Source organism: Vitis vinifera, chromosome 5, assembly GCF_030704535.1.
Source record: "Vitis vinifera cultivar Pinot Noir 40024 chromosome 5, ASM3070453v1".
NCBI classification, from domain to species: Eukaryota; Viridiplantae; Streptophyta; class Magnoliopsida; order Vitales; family Vitaceae; genus Vitis; species Vitis vinifera.
Window position 1 is genome coordinate 26,707,984 of NC_081809.1, and position 18,678 is coordinate 26,726,661.

Sequence of the window (18,678 nt, forward strand, 5' to 3'; positions counted from 1 at the left end):
GAAATCGTCTATGAATAACGCTTAAGGTTTCATCAATCTTTTAATTCTCCACTGAATCAAATATTTTCCAAATACATTTATTTGAAGTCAACATCCTTCCATGAATAAAATTTTTGATTTTCCTCTACGGCCCTAAGGATGATGAGTACATTTTAAACTTTAATATCATGTGTTAATTTCAAACAAAGTATTAAAAAGGGAAAAATTGTTAAAGAAAATATAAAATTTTCATGCTTTGCTTAGATATCCATTCATCCATCTTTAAATTTCAATGAAAAAATTAAGTAGGATGACTTTGAAGAAATATGAAAAATACCTTTTTTTTTTTAAATTTAATTTTAAATCTAATATGTATTTAGTTATTTCAGAATTTTTACTCTAAATTTTAGAATCAAATCAAACTGGAAATTAAAATTGATTTTATGCTCCCATTTCCATTTTTAATACTTTAAACATAAACATATAAAATTATCTTTTTAAGAAGTTTTTCATCAAATTAAAATTCTTACAACTAAGATTGATAAATATCTCTCAATCACCTTCCCTAGCCAAAAAAAATTCCATAAAAAATAATTTTGAATAAATTTTATTATTAAAATAAACAAATTATTAATTTATTAACATTAATTAATACAGCAAATTAAAAAATTACAACAAGGTAAAGAAATTGCCCTATTTCAACTTTCTATCTAATATTGGTTTAAGCCTGGGGCGACAATACTAAGGAATTTGCAGAAAGCCCTAAACCCATTGTAACGACGTTCGCAGACTCGAGACCTTGAGAACAAAAACTCGCTTCTCAGTTCTCACTCACCTCTCTTCTCTTCCCCCCAAGCACCTAACCGTGGACGCACCGCTCCCTCTCTCTATTCCAACAGGTGAGTACGAAATTCTTCCTTCGGAAATTTTCAGTTTTGTGTTTGCTTCCTGAGAATTTTCTCATTGTAACGATGTTCATCGGAGCCTGGTCGCGAATACCCATTGAGTTACTTTGTATCTTTGTTACGTTGTTCAGTCATTGGAATTAAGGGCAGCAGGCGGCAATGAAGTTGGACGTGGACGTCTTGCGATACCTTTCCAAAGATGATTTTAGGGTTCTCACTGCTGTTGAAATGGGAATGAGGAATGTATGTGCAAATTTGAGCGATTCTTTTGAATATTATCATTTTTTTATTTCTTTATTTTGAATATTTGATAAAGATAAAGAGGGTCTGACATCTCCATCTCCACGCTTTCAGCATGAACTTGTACCTTCAGAGCTCGTGGTTCGCATAGCTTCTCTTAAGTATGGTCTTTGATTTTTTTTTCTTTTTTGTTTACCATTACCAGATGTGTTATGTATTCAGTGCATATAGTGACTTCATCTTTTTCCATTGCATGACTTGAGAACCTTCATTTTTATTTTCCTTCCTTTTGCTCGATCTTTGTTTTTAATTTCCTTTTGAATGTTATCTTAATAGTTAGCCCAATCAAGAGATTAAGGAGTTCATCTCTTGATTTTCTATAATTAATATTTTTACGTTTAACTCTGGTTCAATATTTATAGGCATGGAGGCACTTACAAGGTCTTGAAGAACTTGCTCAAGTATAAGCTTTTGCACCATGACTCTTCAAAATGTAAGGAACTATTAATAGAAACTATAAAACAGTAAACCTCATTTTTCGATCCATTTGATTATATTTATAGCTTATTCACAAAAAAAAAAAGGCTTGATCATGTTTGTTCTGTGCATCTAGATGATGGGTTTCGGCTTACTTACCTTGGATATGATTTTCTTGCAATAAAGACTCTGGTTAATCGTGGAGTATTTGTAGCTGTTGGTCGTCAAATTGGTGTCGGGAAGGAGTCTGGTAATTTTTCTTATATATTCATTTTAATTTCCTGTAAAAAAATTTTGTTTGTGTGTTTTCACATTAGATACTGATTATGGTATTTCGTTTCTTCAAGATATATTTGAAGTTGCCAAGGAAGATGGCACAGTCTTGGCAATGAAGCTGCATAGGCTGGGTAGAACTTCTTTTAGGGCCGTAAAATCTAAGCGTGATTATTTGGGGCATCGGAATAATTATAATTGGCTCTATTTGTCACGGCTTGCTGCACTCAAAGAATTTGCCTTTATGAAGGTTCATTGCTGTTTTCTATTGCATTTCAATTTAATTGTCTTTGCTGTTTGTTCCATTAGTTGAAATTAGCCTGATGCTTCAACTTTGCTTGAGCAGGCTTTGGAAGAACATGGTTTCCCTGTTCCAAATGCCGTGGACTGTAATAGACATTGTGTGGTTATGTCACTTGTCCAAGGTTATCCACTGTAAGGATTCCTATCCAATTTCGGAATGTTTTTGCATTTCATATCGCAACCCTTAGTCTTTTATGCGTTTTTTTTTGTTTTTTGTTGCACCTTTAAATTTGTGACATGTTAGCAATTCTTGCTTGAGTTACTTGTATCTGCTGATGGATGGCTGGTTGTTGTTGAGGGGGGCAATTGTTATAATATATTGTGGGTAGTATTGTTATTGTAGGTAAAGAGATAATTGTCCTTTATGTATTTCTAGAGTTAAAGGCAATTTCCCAGCTCTGATTAGGATTGAAACAGCAGCCTTCCCTTCTGGCTAGTCATGAGAGTGCCAAATACCATCCTCAATTTGATTCCTGGATACCTGACTTACCCTTGTTTTTCATGGTTTTTCAATGTCCAGATTAAGTTTGAATCAACCTTTTGTGGTGGAGTCCATGTAATGGGTTATCATGCACCTTGTCCTACCCTGATAAGAGGAGAAAATTTGAATTCCAATATTATGCATTTTAGTCAAGGCCAGACTTAATTTTTTTTAGGTAAATTGACAATAGATTAAAGAGCCATAATGGAGGCAAGCTCTAGTACATAGGATGTATATAAGGAAAAATTAAGCATCAATCAAAAGAAAAGAATAATGCTTTTGGTTTTATCTATCAAAAAAAAAAATCAATCAAAAGAAAAGAGGAACCATAAAGTGCATAATATTGGAATTCAAATTTTCTCCTCTTATCAGGGTAGGACAGGATCCCCACAGTCAATAAAATCAAAAAGTGAAAGGATCACTTCAACAAGCAAATGGTTAGACCGCAAATTTCCTGAGATTTCTATCTCTACAAAGACTCATTTCTTTTCTTCTAGATGCACCAAAGTATACCACTCAGAGCAGAACTCCAAACTTTCTTCCTGGGAAAACTACCATGCCAGGCTGACAGGGTAGCATTGAATGCAAGGGTAGTATCCAAAGTACGCCAAAGAAAAAGAGCACTAAGGCCCAAAAGTTACATGTCACTGCATGGAGTAGAATATGATTCACTGACTTCTTATACTATTTGTGTAAACATCACCACTTCACAAGAGAACAATATTTGCAAAGCCAGAATTTGATACTTTGCCTCAATTGCATCGTCAGAGAGTCTTTTAACTTTGAAACCATCTATCTAGAATTGATTTTAGACTTGTACACTCATGTTGAAGATCTTACAATTCCTACCTCCATGGCTACATTAAGATGCTAACAGTATGGAATCCCAAAATAACATTCTGAAGCCTAAAGTTATGGTCCTGTGAAATGAAGAACCATCTGCATAATGAGCACATCAGCTTCTACCTTAATAAAAGGGAGGAGCTTCATGCCTCATAGAATACTAGTGCTGAGCAGAAATGAAAGTGACAACCACTTGTGTGGAAGCTATCTGCATAATAAATGCATATTTTGGAAGTAACCTATGGTTCTTGTGTACCATTGAAACCATTTGGTTTCAGATCAAATGCAAAGATATGCATCAACTAGCTTTAAGAAAAAGTATGAAAAATTCTAAAAAATTAATAACATAAGAAAGCCATAAAATAGGCCATAAGATAAAATTGAAAACTTGGGCTCAGAAATTCTAATACTATCCAGAAATGTGCCATAAGATAAAATTGATAACAAGTGGGCCATAATTACAAAGTCCTAGAAGTGGACTGGATGTGGCTGTCCCATTATTCCAATGCTGTATGAAGAAACTGAGAGAATGATTTTCTAAATTTATTAAAAAACCCTAACTTTTACATAAACATATCCCTATTTAACAACTATACAGAGAGCAATTAAAAAAGGAAAAAAATACAAATATGGAAGAACACAAATTACCCACAATAGGGGCCTCAATCTTTCCCTATTATCCTACCAATCACCACTCACAATTGTAACGGATTTCCACACTGTAATTTGGTGGGAAGAGAGGCCACTATTTCTGATTCTAAATAGGATGCACTGTCTATTTGTGCTACGACATGATTGGTGTGTATAAAATAGGTGTGGAGATAATTATATGAGGTGGCTCTTCAATCTCAACTAAAGTTCTAAAACACCAGTTGAATTTGACTTTTGAGTGTTTAAAAAGTTACTGTTATGTTACTTTATGCTTCACTTTCTCTAACAAATTTTATTTGAAATATTTCCATTTTTTGTATATTGAAAAGCTTAAGAATTAAGCTGCCATGACAAACAATAAATGAATTTTTTTTTTGAAGTTAATGAAAGCTTTCACCTGTTTTTAATTGATTTTTAATTTTGAAAAGATTTAATGTAATGCATGCATTATATTATTTTCAGTTGGAGGTTTTTTTTTTCTTTTAAAAGCAAAATGGTGAGTATTTTTATTAATCTGGTATGGGGTTCAAGGAGCTTCCCATGTTATATCACATGTTTCTCCCTCTCCATAAAATTAGATTAAATTAAAAATTTTCTCCTTTTTGAAAATGTATAAATAAAAATATAAGTTAACTTTTTATAAAAATAAAATATAAAAATAATGATAAGTTAAGTGTCTGTTTGGATATATTACTAAACTGAGTCGAATTAGATTCCAATGGCGGGGTAAAATGTACCTCTCTAAGTACATTGTCAAGCATGCCTATATACTTGATGTCCTTACTCCGAATGCCAAGAGTGGTGAGTCTAAGGTTGGAGAAAATTCAAAGGGACTTCTTGTGGGGAGGGGGTGCTTTGGAGAGGAAGCCTCACTTAGTTAACTGGGATACTGTTTGCATGGATAAGAGGAAGGGGGGTTTGGGAGTTAGACGTCTTTCCATCCTTAATAGGGCCCTTCTTTGCAAGTGGAATTGGCGGTTTGCGATTGAAAGGGAGAACTTTTGGAGGCATGTCATTAGTAGGAAGTTTGGGGAGGAAGAAGGGGGGTGGAGTTCTAGAGAAGTGAGGGAGAGTTATGGGGTAGGATTTTGGAAGGAAATAAGGAAGGAAGGTGCCCTTATGCAAAATAAAGTCGCTTTTTTAGTGGGGAATGGTAGAAGGGTAAAATTTTGGAAAGATATATGGTGGGGGAATCTCCCCTTATGCAATTCTTTTCCCTCCTTGTATGCTTTTGCTTCCTCTAAGGAGGCTTGGGTAGAGGAGTTTTGGGACACTTCGGGAGTGGAAGGGGCTTGGTGTCCTAGATTTTCTAGGCCCTTCAATGATTGGGAGGTGGAGGAGGTGGAGAGGCTTCTTTTGACAATCCGAGGCGCAAGGCTTAGTCCTATTATGGAAGATAGAATGATGTGGAAAGTGACTTCGAATGAGAGTTTTTCAGTTAAATCGCTCTATAATGATCTATCTTCAAGAAGAGCTGGTCTTTTCCCTCATGGGTTGATATGGAACCCTAGTGTGCCGTCCAAAGTGAGTTTCTTTGCTTGGGAGGCTGCTTGGGGTAAGGTGCTTACTATGGACCAGCTTAAAAAGAGGGGTTGGGCTGTTGCTAACAGATGTTTTATGTGCTGTGAGGAAGAGGAGTCAATTGATCATATCCTTATTCATTGCTCTAAGGCAAGAGCCTTATGGGATTTATTGTTCGCCCTTTTTGGAGTGTGTTGGGTCCTCCCTTATTCGGCTAGAGAGACCCTTATTGAATGGAGGGGCTTTATGTTGGGCAAGAAGCATAGAAAGGTGTGGAAGGCAGCCCCGTTGTGCCTCTTTTGGGCGGTTTGGATGGAAAGAAACAGGATTGCTTTCGATAATGAGGACTTTTCGGTTCATAGGTTGAAGAATTCTTTTGTTTGTAATCTTTGGGTGTGGACAAAATCAATTGTAAATGTAGATCCTCTCACTTTACCTAGTTTTCTTGATTGGCTAGGCGCTAGATGAGGGTCGGGTTTGTTTTCCTTTCTCTTGGGTGTGCTTTAAGGGTCCTTTGTATACTCCCTGTATGCTTTGGGCTTTCCTTTTGGTGCCCTTTTCTAATATAATTCTGTTTTTGCCTATCAAAAAAAAAAAATGTACCTCTCTAAGTAAAGCATTATCACCCTCCTAGATGCTCAAATGGGTGCTGGAAATTTACCAAATTTCTAAATTATTGTCAATCTATTAAACTGTTTTCTCTGTCAATAACCGCTCTCTGTGTCTCTATGTGTGTGTGTGTGTGTGTTTGTTGTATGGATTTCGCGTCCTTTTTCTTTTTCTAAAAAATATTTGTAAAGGCCAAATGCTCTTGTTAGCATTAAGAGAATTAACAAATGCAAGTATCTAGCTGATAATTTTCATAAACGTGGATTTCTTTTGACAAATCTTGTAATTTCAATTGTTTCTGTCCTTTTGGAATTGGCTTTGATATAAAATGAGTGAAGTTGATCCTGATAGATTATGGTTTTATACACATTAACAATCAGTTCTATCCAATGCAGTGTGCAGGTGAAGCAATTGCAAAATCCTGACATAGTTTTTGAAACAATTATTGGTCTTGTTGTTCATCTGGCAGAACATGGCCTTATTCATTGTGACTTCAATGAATTCAACATTATGGTATGCATTTCAAGTGCTGTGTTGCCATGCCTCAAGTTTGTTGGCATTTTTCTGTCATACAGTGATTTTTTGCCTTTGTTGGAAAGCTAAGAGAGTCTTTTGAAGTTTTGACACTTAAAAAGTTCTTAGCGTTACTTCACTGGTTTATTTTATTTAATTCAACTAATGAATGAATAAATTTGATTTTGAATTTCTTTTTACTGCAGATAGATGATGATGAGAAGGTAACCATGATTGATTTCCCTCAAATGGTATCTGTGTCTCATCGTAATGCACAGATGTATGAAACACTACCTATTCTGATTTTCCATATAATTTTTGTCCTACTCAACTGTTTTTAGGTCATTGATTTTTTTATCCAATCTGCTACTTTTGACATCTGTTTGCTTGTTTCAAATATTATATTTTAATCTTATGACATTCTGATTTTCAGGTACTTTGACCGTGATGTTGAGTGCATCTTCAAGTTTTTCAGCAAGAGGTCAGCTGCTAACCTAAAACTCTTGCTAATTTTTGATACCCTTAAACTAATTTGAATTCCTTAAAGAAACCCCGCTTGCATTGATCATTTAGCCTTCTGGATAAATGATGTAAAGAATAATATGAACTCTAATCACTTGTTTTATTCTAATTTTTTTTCTTGAAGATGTGATCTCTCTTTCTCTCTCTCTCTCTCTCTCTCTCTCTCTCTCTCTCTCTCTATATATATATATATATATATATATATATATGTATGTATATGTATATGTATTTGTATGTCTTTGTATAGTCATATAAGGAGGGCCAGTTTATATTTTGCAAGTTTAAGGTACCAGACAAGGTGATAACTAATTTATGTTCTACAAAGTCAAAGTTGCCAGACAGGGTTTCTAATGCTGCTAAAGCCTTTTGTTCTGAAGGACCCACAAAATTTTATTTTTGAAGATGTGTATGGTTTTAAAATTTTGGTCCTTCGCCTGATGGTGTGACCGTTTCATTGTTCATTTATTCTTAGGGAGCTGAAGAATGTCAGCACTCTTTTTTGCTACTGATCGACTCCACATTATATATACGTGTGATGTAGTTACTTCCATTATTTTCTTGGTACACCAAAATTCATGCTTTGAGCTTCACTAGTGCACATCAGTCTCATTGGTATACCATTGTAACCAAGAATTTCATGACATTTTTTTCTAGCCTGGTTTGATTTTCTGATATTCACATTGGTGTATTGTAACCAAGAATTTTTCTTCATGACATTGTTTTCTAGCCTGGTTTGATTTTCTCATGTGGTTTCTCCTATTTGTGTGGGTTAAGTGGAGCACACATTAATCTCATTGGTGTACCATTGCAACCAAGAAATTTTCTTCATGACATTGTTTTCTAGCCTGGTTTGAGTTTCTCATGAGGTTTCTCCTATTTGTGTGGGCTGATTTTTAATTTTTAATAATATCTTCTTTTTTTCATAATCCCTTCATCTGTTTCCTCCCTCTAGGTTCAACCTGTCTTTCCAAGAGCACACAGATGAAATTGATGGTGACACCGAAGAATATGACAGGCCATGCTTTTCTTCAATAGAAAAATGTACTGGATTTCTAGACAAAGAACTTTCTGCTAGTGGATTTACTGGGAAGGATCAGGATGAAATTGAGAAGGTATGAGGGTGTGTTCTTTGATATCATCATATTAACAGAGCAGAGGAAAACACACTTGTCTGTTGATTGTCTATGTTTTTTGCTATTCTATTCCTTTTAGGATCTTCACATTACATGGAATGAATATCATAATATTTTTAGGTTCTGCACTAATGTTCTAAGTGTTGTTTACTCAGACGTTGTATTGTTCGAACATTATGGGTGTTACATCTGTTTTATAACATTTTCCTTCTAATTTGATAGTCATGTCAGTGAAACACTTTCAAAAGAACTTCACAGTTCATCATGAATGGTTGTTTTATTCTCTGAGTTCCCATCATGAATTATTGAAGCAAGATAAAAGATAACAAGTCTTCAGTATCTCATGACCATTTCTAATTCTCCAACTAGTCAGCATCGGCCAGATGCAGATGTGAAATAATTCCCTCATCCTCCTTCCTTCCATCCCTAAAGCTTTTCTATAACCTGTCCATCACTCTTGACATTATTCTATCAAAAGCCTCTATATGAATAACTAATAAGAAAAGCAGAATAGGATTACCTTGTCTAATCCCCCTGGAACTCATTGAGAATCGAGCATGCATCCTGTTATTTAGAACTAAGACCAATAGATTGGATGTAAAATCTGGTCCACCTCCCTCGTTTTTCCATGACACCTATTCATCCATACTGGTATAGAAGAAGTCCTTGCTCATGTAATCATTTACTGTCCAAGTTGTACATTATCCTGCTGGCCTACTGTCTCATACTGTAATATTATTTTTCAATTAATGCTGCACCTATGATTTATTCTTTTCTCCGAAGAAGCATTCTGAGCCTTGACACCACGTTCCAATTGCCCTCCTCAACCCCCACCCAGCAATTAGATAACAGAATGTATATTCATCCTACCAAGCTAATAGATCTGGAGTTTTAAGATTGGTTGCCCCCCTTTTTGGCTCAAGTACAGCAAAAGTTGCATTAAAGGATCCTTGTTCAATCAACCCATGTCAGGCAACAGACTTGGAGCATAATTCCAGAGTCATTAACAATCTTGTACAATTAGTTAACTCAAAATGGAAATCACAAGCCTATTTTCCAGAAAGATCCCTCCCTTGAATTGCTGAATACCCTAGCTGCATCAACATATCCCCAACAACCATCGAGACTATTGGAATGTCAACCCCTATTGTTCATCTAGGACCCTTAGCTCCTTGCCCACCTTCTCTGAAATGTTTTTTAACCAAAATTTCACTGAATTTCAAAGCCAAGGTTGATCATCCTATGCTCATCAGATGGCTTAAGCATCTTGGATTATCTGGAAACAGGATCTCCCTCTTTTTAGTGCAGCTCAAAGCAATCAGAAAGCAAACTCCAGCCTGTCTCCCTAATCCAACCTAGTGAGAAATCCTTCCCCCCTTTCCACCCCTTGAAAAGGAAAAACCACCTTCATCAACCTCTTGGAGAGGTCAAACATCTTTGATTCAATCTTCCAGCTCAGTCATCTGGCTGTCCATATTCTTGGTTGCTTGTACTTTTGTAGTAATTATATTTTTTCCTACCTATACTATAATCTTCCAGCTTGACCTTTAGTGTGGTCCAAGTATTGATTAGTTCTTCCATAACATGGGTGGAAAAGTTGCTGCATTTATTTTTATTTTTATTTTTAGTTTTTGTTTTTGTTTTTTTTTTTCTTGATTGTTGTTGTTGTTGCATAGAATTGAACTTGGAACCTCCTCCATCTCAACTGCAGCCCCTTGCCACTTAATCCAGGGCCCAAAGGCAGCTTCCACATTCCTTTCTCCATGTTTATTGGCTTCAGGAATGTCTTTAGATTATTATCAAGGGTAGAATGGTTAAAATGGGTCCAGTGATTTGCATGTAAATGGGTTCAAAAGTACCAATTGTTTTATCATTTGCTTGTATCTTTTCAGATTCATATGCATTAGGCATGCATGCTGTCATTCTCTAGGATAATGATCGGTTGAGCCAGTTGTAGTACTATTTTTCTCATAGAACTACAACAGATGTAATTTTCATATATATATATATATATATATATATATATATTGCAATATTTAAAATTGCCAATGTGTAATTCTTGATTCCAGTTTATTGAAGAGGGAATTGAGAAAGATACTGGCTCTGAAGATGAAGGAATGGCTGATGAAGGACCCAATTCTGATGAGTTTGATGAGACAAACATCAAGGAATTTGATTCTTTGCAGTTGCTGGAACAGGTAGTTTCTTCTCAGGCATCTTTTCTTGTATAAAATGTGACCAGCATGATTTAAAAGTTAGCTCAAGATCGAGGTTTTAAGTGAGTGACTGTGAAAAAACAAGGAGATTTAGTTCATGATTCTTTTCTTTCAGTAAGAAGTATATAGTGCTTGACCGGAAAGCTGTAGATGCAATTTCATCAATTGTTTGCTTTTCACAGAATGACACAAACCTTTGTTTTGATCACAAATAATTCTCAGTTTGTTTGAGAAAATTGAGGTACATTATCAATAATCTAGTGTTAGCTGACTGGATTAAAGAGGAACCTTGTTTGTTCAAATGCAGGCTTTACTAACCCCACATGTAACCTAAACTATGCACTGGAGATGAAATTGGAAACTTGAGTTTGGTTGGGTCCATGGTCAAGTGCGTGAGCATTTGCTTGGATCTGCTTCTGTTTACCAATTTTTAATCAGTTGTGGTTTGATCTAAGTTTACGTTCCAGATACTCAGTTTGTTTTAGGTTTGATGTCAACATGGATACAGTCAGAACTGAGATTGAATTTTGCTTAGGATGCTCTACATATTTTTGCTTTTGTAATTAAAAATCTTTTTCCTAAATGGTTGTTTCAATTTCCACTGTGTATTGAATATCTTAACTCTTTAAGATCTTACTTATTTTAACATATTTCAGCCAGAAAGAGTGAATTGTGATGAGAAAGGCAAAGCAGAGGAGAGGCAACAATTTTGTGAAGCAGGTCAAAGCAGTGGACGAGAGACTCAAGACACGAGTGACAAGGTACATTTTTAGATATCATTGGCTTGCATGTATTATACTTCCTATGTTGGTTTGAAGTTCACTCCCTCTGCATTATGCACTTACCTAGGTGAATGTGTGCCTCTGGCAGTCTTGCCAATATTTGTCTTTGGATCAGTCCAGGTTCAAATCATGTGCAGGGGTCATTGATAGCATCTGCTCTTCTTTAGCTGCAGTTGCTTTCTTTTTTGCTAGAGATAGAATATTCTGGAAATTAAGGATCTTTTTAACCACCAATTATTATTTAAGTTTGCTGCTTGCTTTCTGCTTCCTTTGAGGGGAACCATATCCTTAAAAGAAATGATCATGATGGTATTTCTTCTTTTTTGAACTTGAATATAGGACACCTAATCCCATTTGCTGCTTAAAATTCTACTTCATCATCACAAGAAAATTCTATGCTTGGAACTGCGTCCTCAACTCTATCCTATATTCTCAAGATTTAGTGCTGCTACATTATTTTATATATGTATTCAGGTTTCTGATCTCATTTTTTTAGTTCAGAGATTGATGTATGGTTTTTGCTAATAGTTCCTCAAGGAGGAGGAAGCAAATGAGACTGGGAATGAAGATGATGCTGAGCTGATGCATCGCCTAAACAAGCAGAGACGGCGGGCTGTAGCAGCTGTGCATGGGAGACGGAAGACCCTTACATCTAGGAATTCTTACAAAGACAAGGGTGGTAAGTCCTCTCACAATTCCAAAATCCAGAAACAACTGAGTGGCTGGTGAAATTTCTGGATGAATCACAACAGTATCAAAGGCATAAAAGATCGATGGAATTATTAGCGGCAGGGTACCCAAGTAAGAAATGTTTGTCCTCCCTTAGAACCACAACCAACACCATGATCAAGGACAAAAAAGGCCAGCATATGTGAGGCCAAAAAGAATCAGAGCAGGGAAAGCTGGTGGCATAACTTGGATTTCTGGTCTGTGATTTTGAGTTCGTTGCTGTTGAAATGTAGGCTTGTTTTCTTTTATTTTATCTTGAGATAATCTATTACAATTTTGAGGAGGATAGAGCATGCACCGTTACAGAATACAGAGTGTATAATTATTGACTCTAATTTTTAAAGGAAAGATATTTATTTTAGATGGGTCTTTTCTAGAATTTAATTGAATAAAATTTTGTTTTAGCTGTTTCAGTCTTTTAACAGGGTCTGCATGCAGAGAAGCTACAGAAACCTAGTTTTTAATTGATATTTAGGGAAACCACGGAGGACTCAGCAAAATCTCATCTTGATTACTGTAGTTTAAGTTGCATGGTTCCTTCTTAGCTACCTTATTATAATCAGACCCAGATTTTCCATCAATTGATCTTTGATCTTTTGTCAGAGGCTTTTGGCTTCTGGACAAATTAGATATTTATGTGCTGTTTTTATTTCACTTTTATTTTTCAATAAATGCTGCAGAAGAAGACACACCTAAAACTTAAGCAATCACAAAACAGCTAGAAGCATCAACCCTACAACATGGGGTTCTTTCAAAAGACGCTACAGTTGAGCAAGCAAAACCTTGGACTAATACCTTGCTTTCAGTAGGATACCTTTTACACTCCACTAATTTACTAGGGGGTGCGAGTAAAACAGGCTTTCAAAGTATGCAGTATGATTTCAAAAAGACTAGTAACTAATTTCTATATGTTTGTGGCAAATACAAGTAGTTAGAGCGAGCATAAAAGGTGTTCATTTGGATCCACCCGATCCAGTTGCTGGATGAATCTCTCCCACATTGCCCTTCTCTTCTGCAGATTCCTTCACAACTTCTGCCAATTGAACTGCTGGAGGAGGAACCTCTTTAGGACCCACTTGGCTAGGGCCATTAGCATTCTTTTTAAAACCCGTTTTCAGCTTGGCTTTGTGTGCCCATTCAACCAGTCCATGTTGTATATGTTCCTCAAATATGGACCTCTTGAATGAACTTCCCATCTTCATTCAAGCACAAGAAAGGGCAATGTTTCAGTGTGGGAACCTTCACAAGAAGTAAAGAACCAACTGAAGTATGGGCATAAAAGCCATCTTACCTGTGCGACAATTGCATAGAGTGGTAAGGTACTGTAACTGCAGAGGAACTGAACGAACGCCCTATGAATGGAAAATTGGGATCAGAAGAACATAAGGCATTAGATTTAGTGCATTCAAACACAGGTTAATATAAGAAAGAAACACAAAACAGAAGTTGATTCATACCCTATAAAAAGCCTTGGGATAATGAAACCCAATTGTCCCATGATGCAGGAGTCAAAGCCATATTGAACCTTTAAGCGATTCAAACATCAAATCTGATCAGTTTCGTGTCAATATTTCCTAATTATATGGGATCTCATTACCAATTTTGAAATGTTTCCTTACCCAAATCCAGAAGAAAAATGCCAGCTCAAAAGAATTTTGGAACAGAATGATTTGAATCAGAAATAGCACAATCTGGGGCCTGTGGAACCAGAAGTGATCATCTGAAGGTCGAACAACCAAGTCCCCTTCAATTGCTACATGTTTCTCGGCAACCTCATGGGCCAACTGGGTGGTTACATGCTCCAGCTTAGTCCCCACAAGAAGTAAAAGCTTCACATAGAAAACCTCTGTCAGATCCCATAATATTCCCCAGACCACAAGGTTCTCACTTGCTAGTTAGTTTTAAACAAACATCTTAAGAATAACGGAATAGTGAGTGGGTGCATCATCCTTCCTGCAAACATGCTGCCAATCATAAAAAAATTCTAAATTATAGGCCACAAGACAGAGCATATGCATATGGGTTACTTGGCCATTCATTAATATGAATTTGGCAAGTAATAATGAACTAAGTCGCATAAGCATATAGAGCAGTAGTAGTATAGGTCAGTACTTACAATAAAGGGGATGAATGCTATCCAGAAATATGCATGCCAACCTGAAAAGAAAAATAAACACACATCATCCTTTTGAAGCAAGGATCTTCATCCTTTTAATTGTGGATTCTGAAAGTTATGTCTCCTGTTTTAAAGAACAGTAATTTGAACTTCATATACCAGTAACAGCAAGGAATAAATTTCTCATATCAACCCCTATCATAGAAAAGAGTCTAAATACATTCTAGTAAAATACAGAGATCCATGGTGTGAAGCCTGCAAGATGTGGAAGAAGAAAAACTGCAATACAAAATTTTGTGGCCATCTATGAACAAATGAAATGGCGTACCTTTAACATTCAGCAGCAAGAAAACAACCACAAATATCCAAAGATACCAACTGCAATCAATAGCCAGAACCAGTGAGATCCATAGATCATAAACAAATCAAATAAAACTTTATACTTTTAGACTTCAACGAAGATAATGCCAAGTAATTGGAGAGGCACGTCTATCCCTTATAGGGTTCTTGGAGTGGTTAGCGTCCAATTAAGGGGTGGTGAGGCTCTGTTGGTCTTCTTTTTGTTTTGAGAGGTGCTAGTTGCTTTGTATACCCCCTCCTGTATGCTTTGTAGCTTATCGCTTCTGTTTTAATACAATTTGCTTTACTTATCAAAAAAAAAAAAAAAAAAAAATGCCAAGTATAAAGTGTTTTACATCCATGTTAGATGCATTGATTAAAACTTTTGAGGAAATCACATCAAGAATGGCCAAAGTTTTAGTTAAAATTAGAAGTTTAAGATCTTGCCAGAAGCTAAAGAAAAGCTATGAAATTTGGAAATTTTCTTGAATGTAACTTACCTTATACCAACAACTCTCTTAAAGTCAGCTTCCAGGGCGCGAATCATGTACTTGTGAAAATTAAACTTTGGGTTTCCCCTGCAATGGGTCTAAAGAAGAAATAATTTACAATTAAAATACAAAATTCTAGGCGAAAAAAAAAAAACAGAGAGAGAGTATTTGAGTGTTATGTGAAAGGCATTGAGTTGATAAATATAGAAGTTGGGGTCAGATAAGTTACCATGATGAAGCCCATTCGCATTGTGACATAATCTGATCTGGTCACGGATGCATAAAATTGCTTGAAAAATGAACGCTGAAAAATGAAATGAAAGAAAGAAAGAAAGAAAGAAAGAAAAGCATTGGTACATGGTTCATAGATGCATATAATGTTCTTGAAAAATGTGACATGCCATGTTCAAGACAAGGTGACAAGTGGGGAGGGGAAGCTTTGTGCTTGTGATAAGTAGCGTATGGAAAGGAACTACAATTGCATTACCAAGTGGATGAATTCCTTTATCTTCATTCATTGAAAAAAATTTGGATTGCTTTTCTTCTCCTAGTGCTTTACATACTTGAAGAATGAAAACCAATTGCATTTCCTAAATTTGTTTAGTCTTTAACCAGGGCAATCATGAGTCGAAATAGTCGTGTAATTGTCAACAGACATGCTCACTTCAGCACTAAGCTTATGGAAGAACAAAATATCATGGACGAGGACATGAAATGATAGAATTTATTTCTTGATATTAACTCATGCCTAACAACATAAAGCAAACACTTGAAAAGTGCTTGTATTTTCTCTGTTTATTTATAAATTATCAAACAAGCAGGGCAACTATATCATAAAGGACATCATGACTTACCACCCAACCCCTTAAATTGCCAATTTTGCCAACTCCTCGATATCGATCTTTGATAAAATCATGCTCACGGACATTGGTGAACTTCAGCACTGCACACACAATCCTTGCATTAGAAGAAGTGCACAAGGACTTGTACTGGATTTCAATGAGCGTTGTCATTTTGGCTCAAGAACAAATGAGAGAAATAGGAATGCCCAGATGACAAGCTCATCTAATCCAACACAACAGGGAAAAGTGTGTAAAAATTAATGGTAATGGGCATTACCCTCTTCAGGATCATATTCCTTTTTTGAGATAGCATCCTCCCAATGCTTCCATTGACGTATCTTCACCACAGAGGACACATGGAAACAATTGAAAAACTAACATAAGACTGGAAGAAAAGAAAAGATGAGAACAAAAAGCATTAACATTATAAAAATTGGCCAAATTGAGTTAATAGTGAGTAAGAACTTACCTTTGCTCCTCCAAAAATAATTGTTAGAACACAAAATATCACATGCACAACTGCTAGCACGAAGATAAAGATATGAAGATGATGCAAAGCTGTGGTAGATAAAAGTGGGTCCTTTCCCTGTGAAAATGTTAGAGAAAACAAGCAAATAATCAAACCTCATGTCTCCACCCCTTATGATAACAAATGAAACAATGAATAGAGCTTGAGCGTCAGGACTTTCCCCAGACTAGCACAACTTTGCAACTAAATTAGATATCCTCCTATTTAGATGTAACATATTGGCTTCAATTCTTCATTTCTAATCATACCTTGAAGCTGAAATTTAAAGAAGCGCTAATGCTAAACACTCAGTCAATGCAACCCTAACAAGTGAATTCTGTTCAGTTTGGGCAGACTGGTTTTTTCTTTCATTAGGGCCCTAAAAATGAGAATGGGGATGAAACCACAAGTTATCTAATGACCCGCTTCCAATGAATAATCTGTAATTCTGTATAACTAATATTTCAAAGTAACAAATTCAATATTAGAAGGCTAATCAGAGGATTCATAAAATTGAACCCAAATTATCAGGATTAAGTTTTTGTTGAGTTTAAAACTATCTCTAACTAGCCTATCACAAATTCAACTCAGGGGGATTAAGCTTTGAAGCAATTTAAAGAAGAAAATGACTTCAAAGAGAAACGAGGCCTGTAATATTGAATAATGGCTTACTGAATGATAAATATCTTCAGAAGCTCTTCTTTCTCCTGGGAAATATCCACAATAACCTTCTGATGAGAAAACAAAAAAAAAAAAGCAAAAAAGTTCCAAGGAATCGATGGTGTCGTGCTATCCACGTCGTAAGAGTCCTTGCTTTTTTTTCACATGGTATACAGGGACAGTTGTGATCATTGCAGGAATTGACAGAAGAAATGGTCGACGATTTTGTTTTCAAGACAAACGGTGAGATTAGATTACAGTAGCCTGGGTAAACTCAAATCTACGTTCCGGGGATTTGAATTTATTTGTTTATTTATTAATTTTTATGTGAAGGTGGTGGTTTGTAGACCTTCTCATCATTAGACAACGAGTCTGGAAAAAATTAATTGCGGGTTGAGTTAAGTAATAGGGGAAAGAGGGATTGGCAAATTAATGAACAAAACAAGAATTGAAGAGGAAGAATTGGGAGTTACCCGTTTTGCACAGTAACTGGGGGAAGCAGAGTGTTCTGCAAGAAGTCGACGGGCACCCCCAGAGGTGAAATGATAGAAGGTCTGAAAATGGGATGTAGATTCCTCTGAACTCGAAGAATCCTCTTTTTTCTTCTTACAAGGAAGCCAGTCATCAGAATACCTTTTTGGGATGCAGATTTTAGCAATTGTATCTTGAAACACAGTGAGTAGCAGAGAAATAAACCCCAGAAGCATCAACTCTGCATAGACCACCACCACCACCACCGTTGAGCATAATACAGAAAACCAGAAATAAGCACCCAGAACTCCCATGAATAAGCAGAAGGCATCTGCAGAGAGAAAAAGAAAAAGGGGACTGACCTTCCTTGATTTTCAGTAACGCTTCGTACAGAGGCTTCTGGTCCTTTTTCTTCAAATACTGCAAGGAGTCACATCCTTTCCTCAATGAAAACAACCCCCAACAAAGATGTTCCATAGAAAGAGACGAAAAAGAGGAATAGAGATAGGGAAAGAAGTGGGAACCTTGCCGGCGTAATGAAGAATCCGTTCGGCACCAAGAGAAATGCTGACGATGACAGTGCAGACGGCTGCAACCACCCATGTAGGCGTATACTCCAATGTTGTCTCCCCTGCAACAGCCATCAAAAGTTGGTGGTATGGCTGCAGCGGGTGTGGTAAATACTAAATATAGGCAGCAGTTGAAGCAGATGCAGGCTCCGACTTAGACGCCGAAACTCATTCTTTCTTCTATTTACGTATTAGTCTACTGTCCTTATGCCTGGCTTGACTCTATTATTGTTCCCTTCCACAGTTGCACCCGTGTAAGGTGGGAAGTCATCAAAATTAGATAGGCTATTCAACAGCAAAGCGCAGTAACCATTTACCCAGAAGGAGGAGAAGCAAGCCAATATATGATGGTATGGAAACCGCGTCCATTAGGTGGTAGTAGGAACCTTGTCAACGTTACCGCCCCTTCCTCCCTCTTTTACCTCTGGTTCTCTTTTCCTGCTGATTGGACTTGGAATTTTCGCCCCTTGTTTGTTTTTTAATACTTAATAGTATTGTTCAGTTA

At 36.3% G+C, this 18,678-nt stretch overlaps 2 protein-coding genes across 3 annotated transcripts; one reads left to right on the forward strand and one right to left on the reverse strand.

The window, feature by feature from the left end:
• The first annotated feature begins 680 nt into the window (after positions 1 to 680).
• On the forward strand, positions 681 to 12,538 carry LOC100259542 (serine/threonine-protein kinase rio2). 2 transcript variants are annotated; one of them, XM_010652461.3, is made up of 14 exons: positions 681 to 878; positions 1,016 to 1,127; positions 1,239 to 1,285; positions 1,547 to 1,617; positions 1,738 to 1,851; positions 1,949 to 2,124; positions 2,221 to 2,309; positions 6,678 to 6,795; positions 7,002 to 7,075; positions 7,229 to 7,276; positions 8,270 to 8,429; positions 10,520 to 10,648; positions 11,323 to 11,427; positions 11,977 to 12,538. In XM_010652461.3, exons 2-14 carry the CDS (start codon positions 1,044 to 1,046, stop codon positions 12,175 to 12,177), a joined length of 1,416 nt encoding a protein of 471 aa, XP_010650763.1. In that variant the 5' UTR covers positions 681 to 878; positions 1,016 to 1,043; the 3' UTR covers positions 12,178 to 12,538. The 2 variants fall into 2 exon arrangements, with proteins under 2 accessions (XP_010650763.1, XP_010650764.1); XM_010652462.3 differs by having other exon boundaries at positions 697 to 878; positions 11,986 to 12,538.
• Positions 12,539 to 12,947: 409 nt separating this feature from the next.
• On the reverse strand, positions 12,948 to 18,488 carry MLO15 (mildew resistance locus o 15). The gene is given in 14 exon segments (NM_001281068.1): positions 12,948 to 13,373; positions 13,469 to 13,529; positions 13,635 to 13,702; positions 13,797 to 14,006; positions 14,294 to 14,334; positions 14,622 to 14,671; positions 15,133 to 15,221; positions 15,353 to 15,427; positions 15,978 to 16,066; positions 16,243 to 16,303; positions 16,435 to 16,551; positions 17,607 to 17,845; positions 17,967 to 18,024; positions 18,129 to 18,488. Coding segments are annotated over 14 exon segments (1,521 nt in total). The 5' UTR covers positions 18,249 to 18,488; the 3' UTR covers positions 12,948 to 13,130.
• Between the last annotated feature and the right edge of the window lie 190 nt (positions 18,489 to 18,678).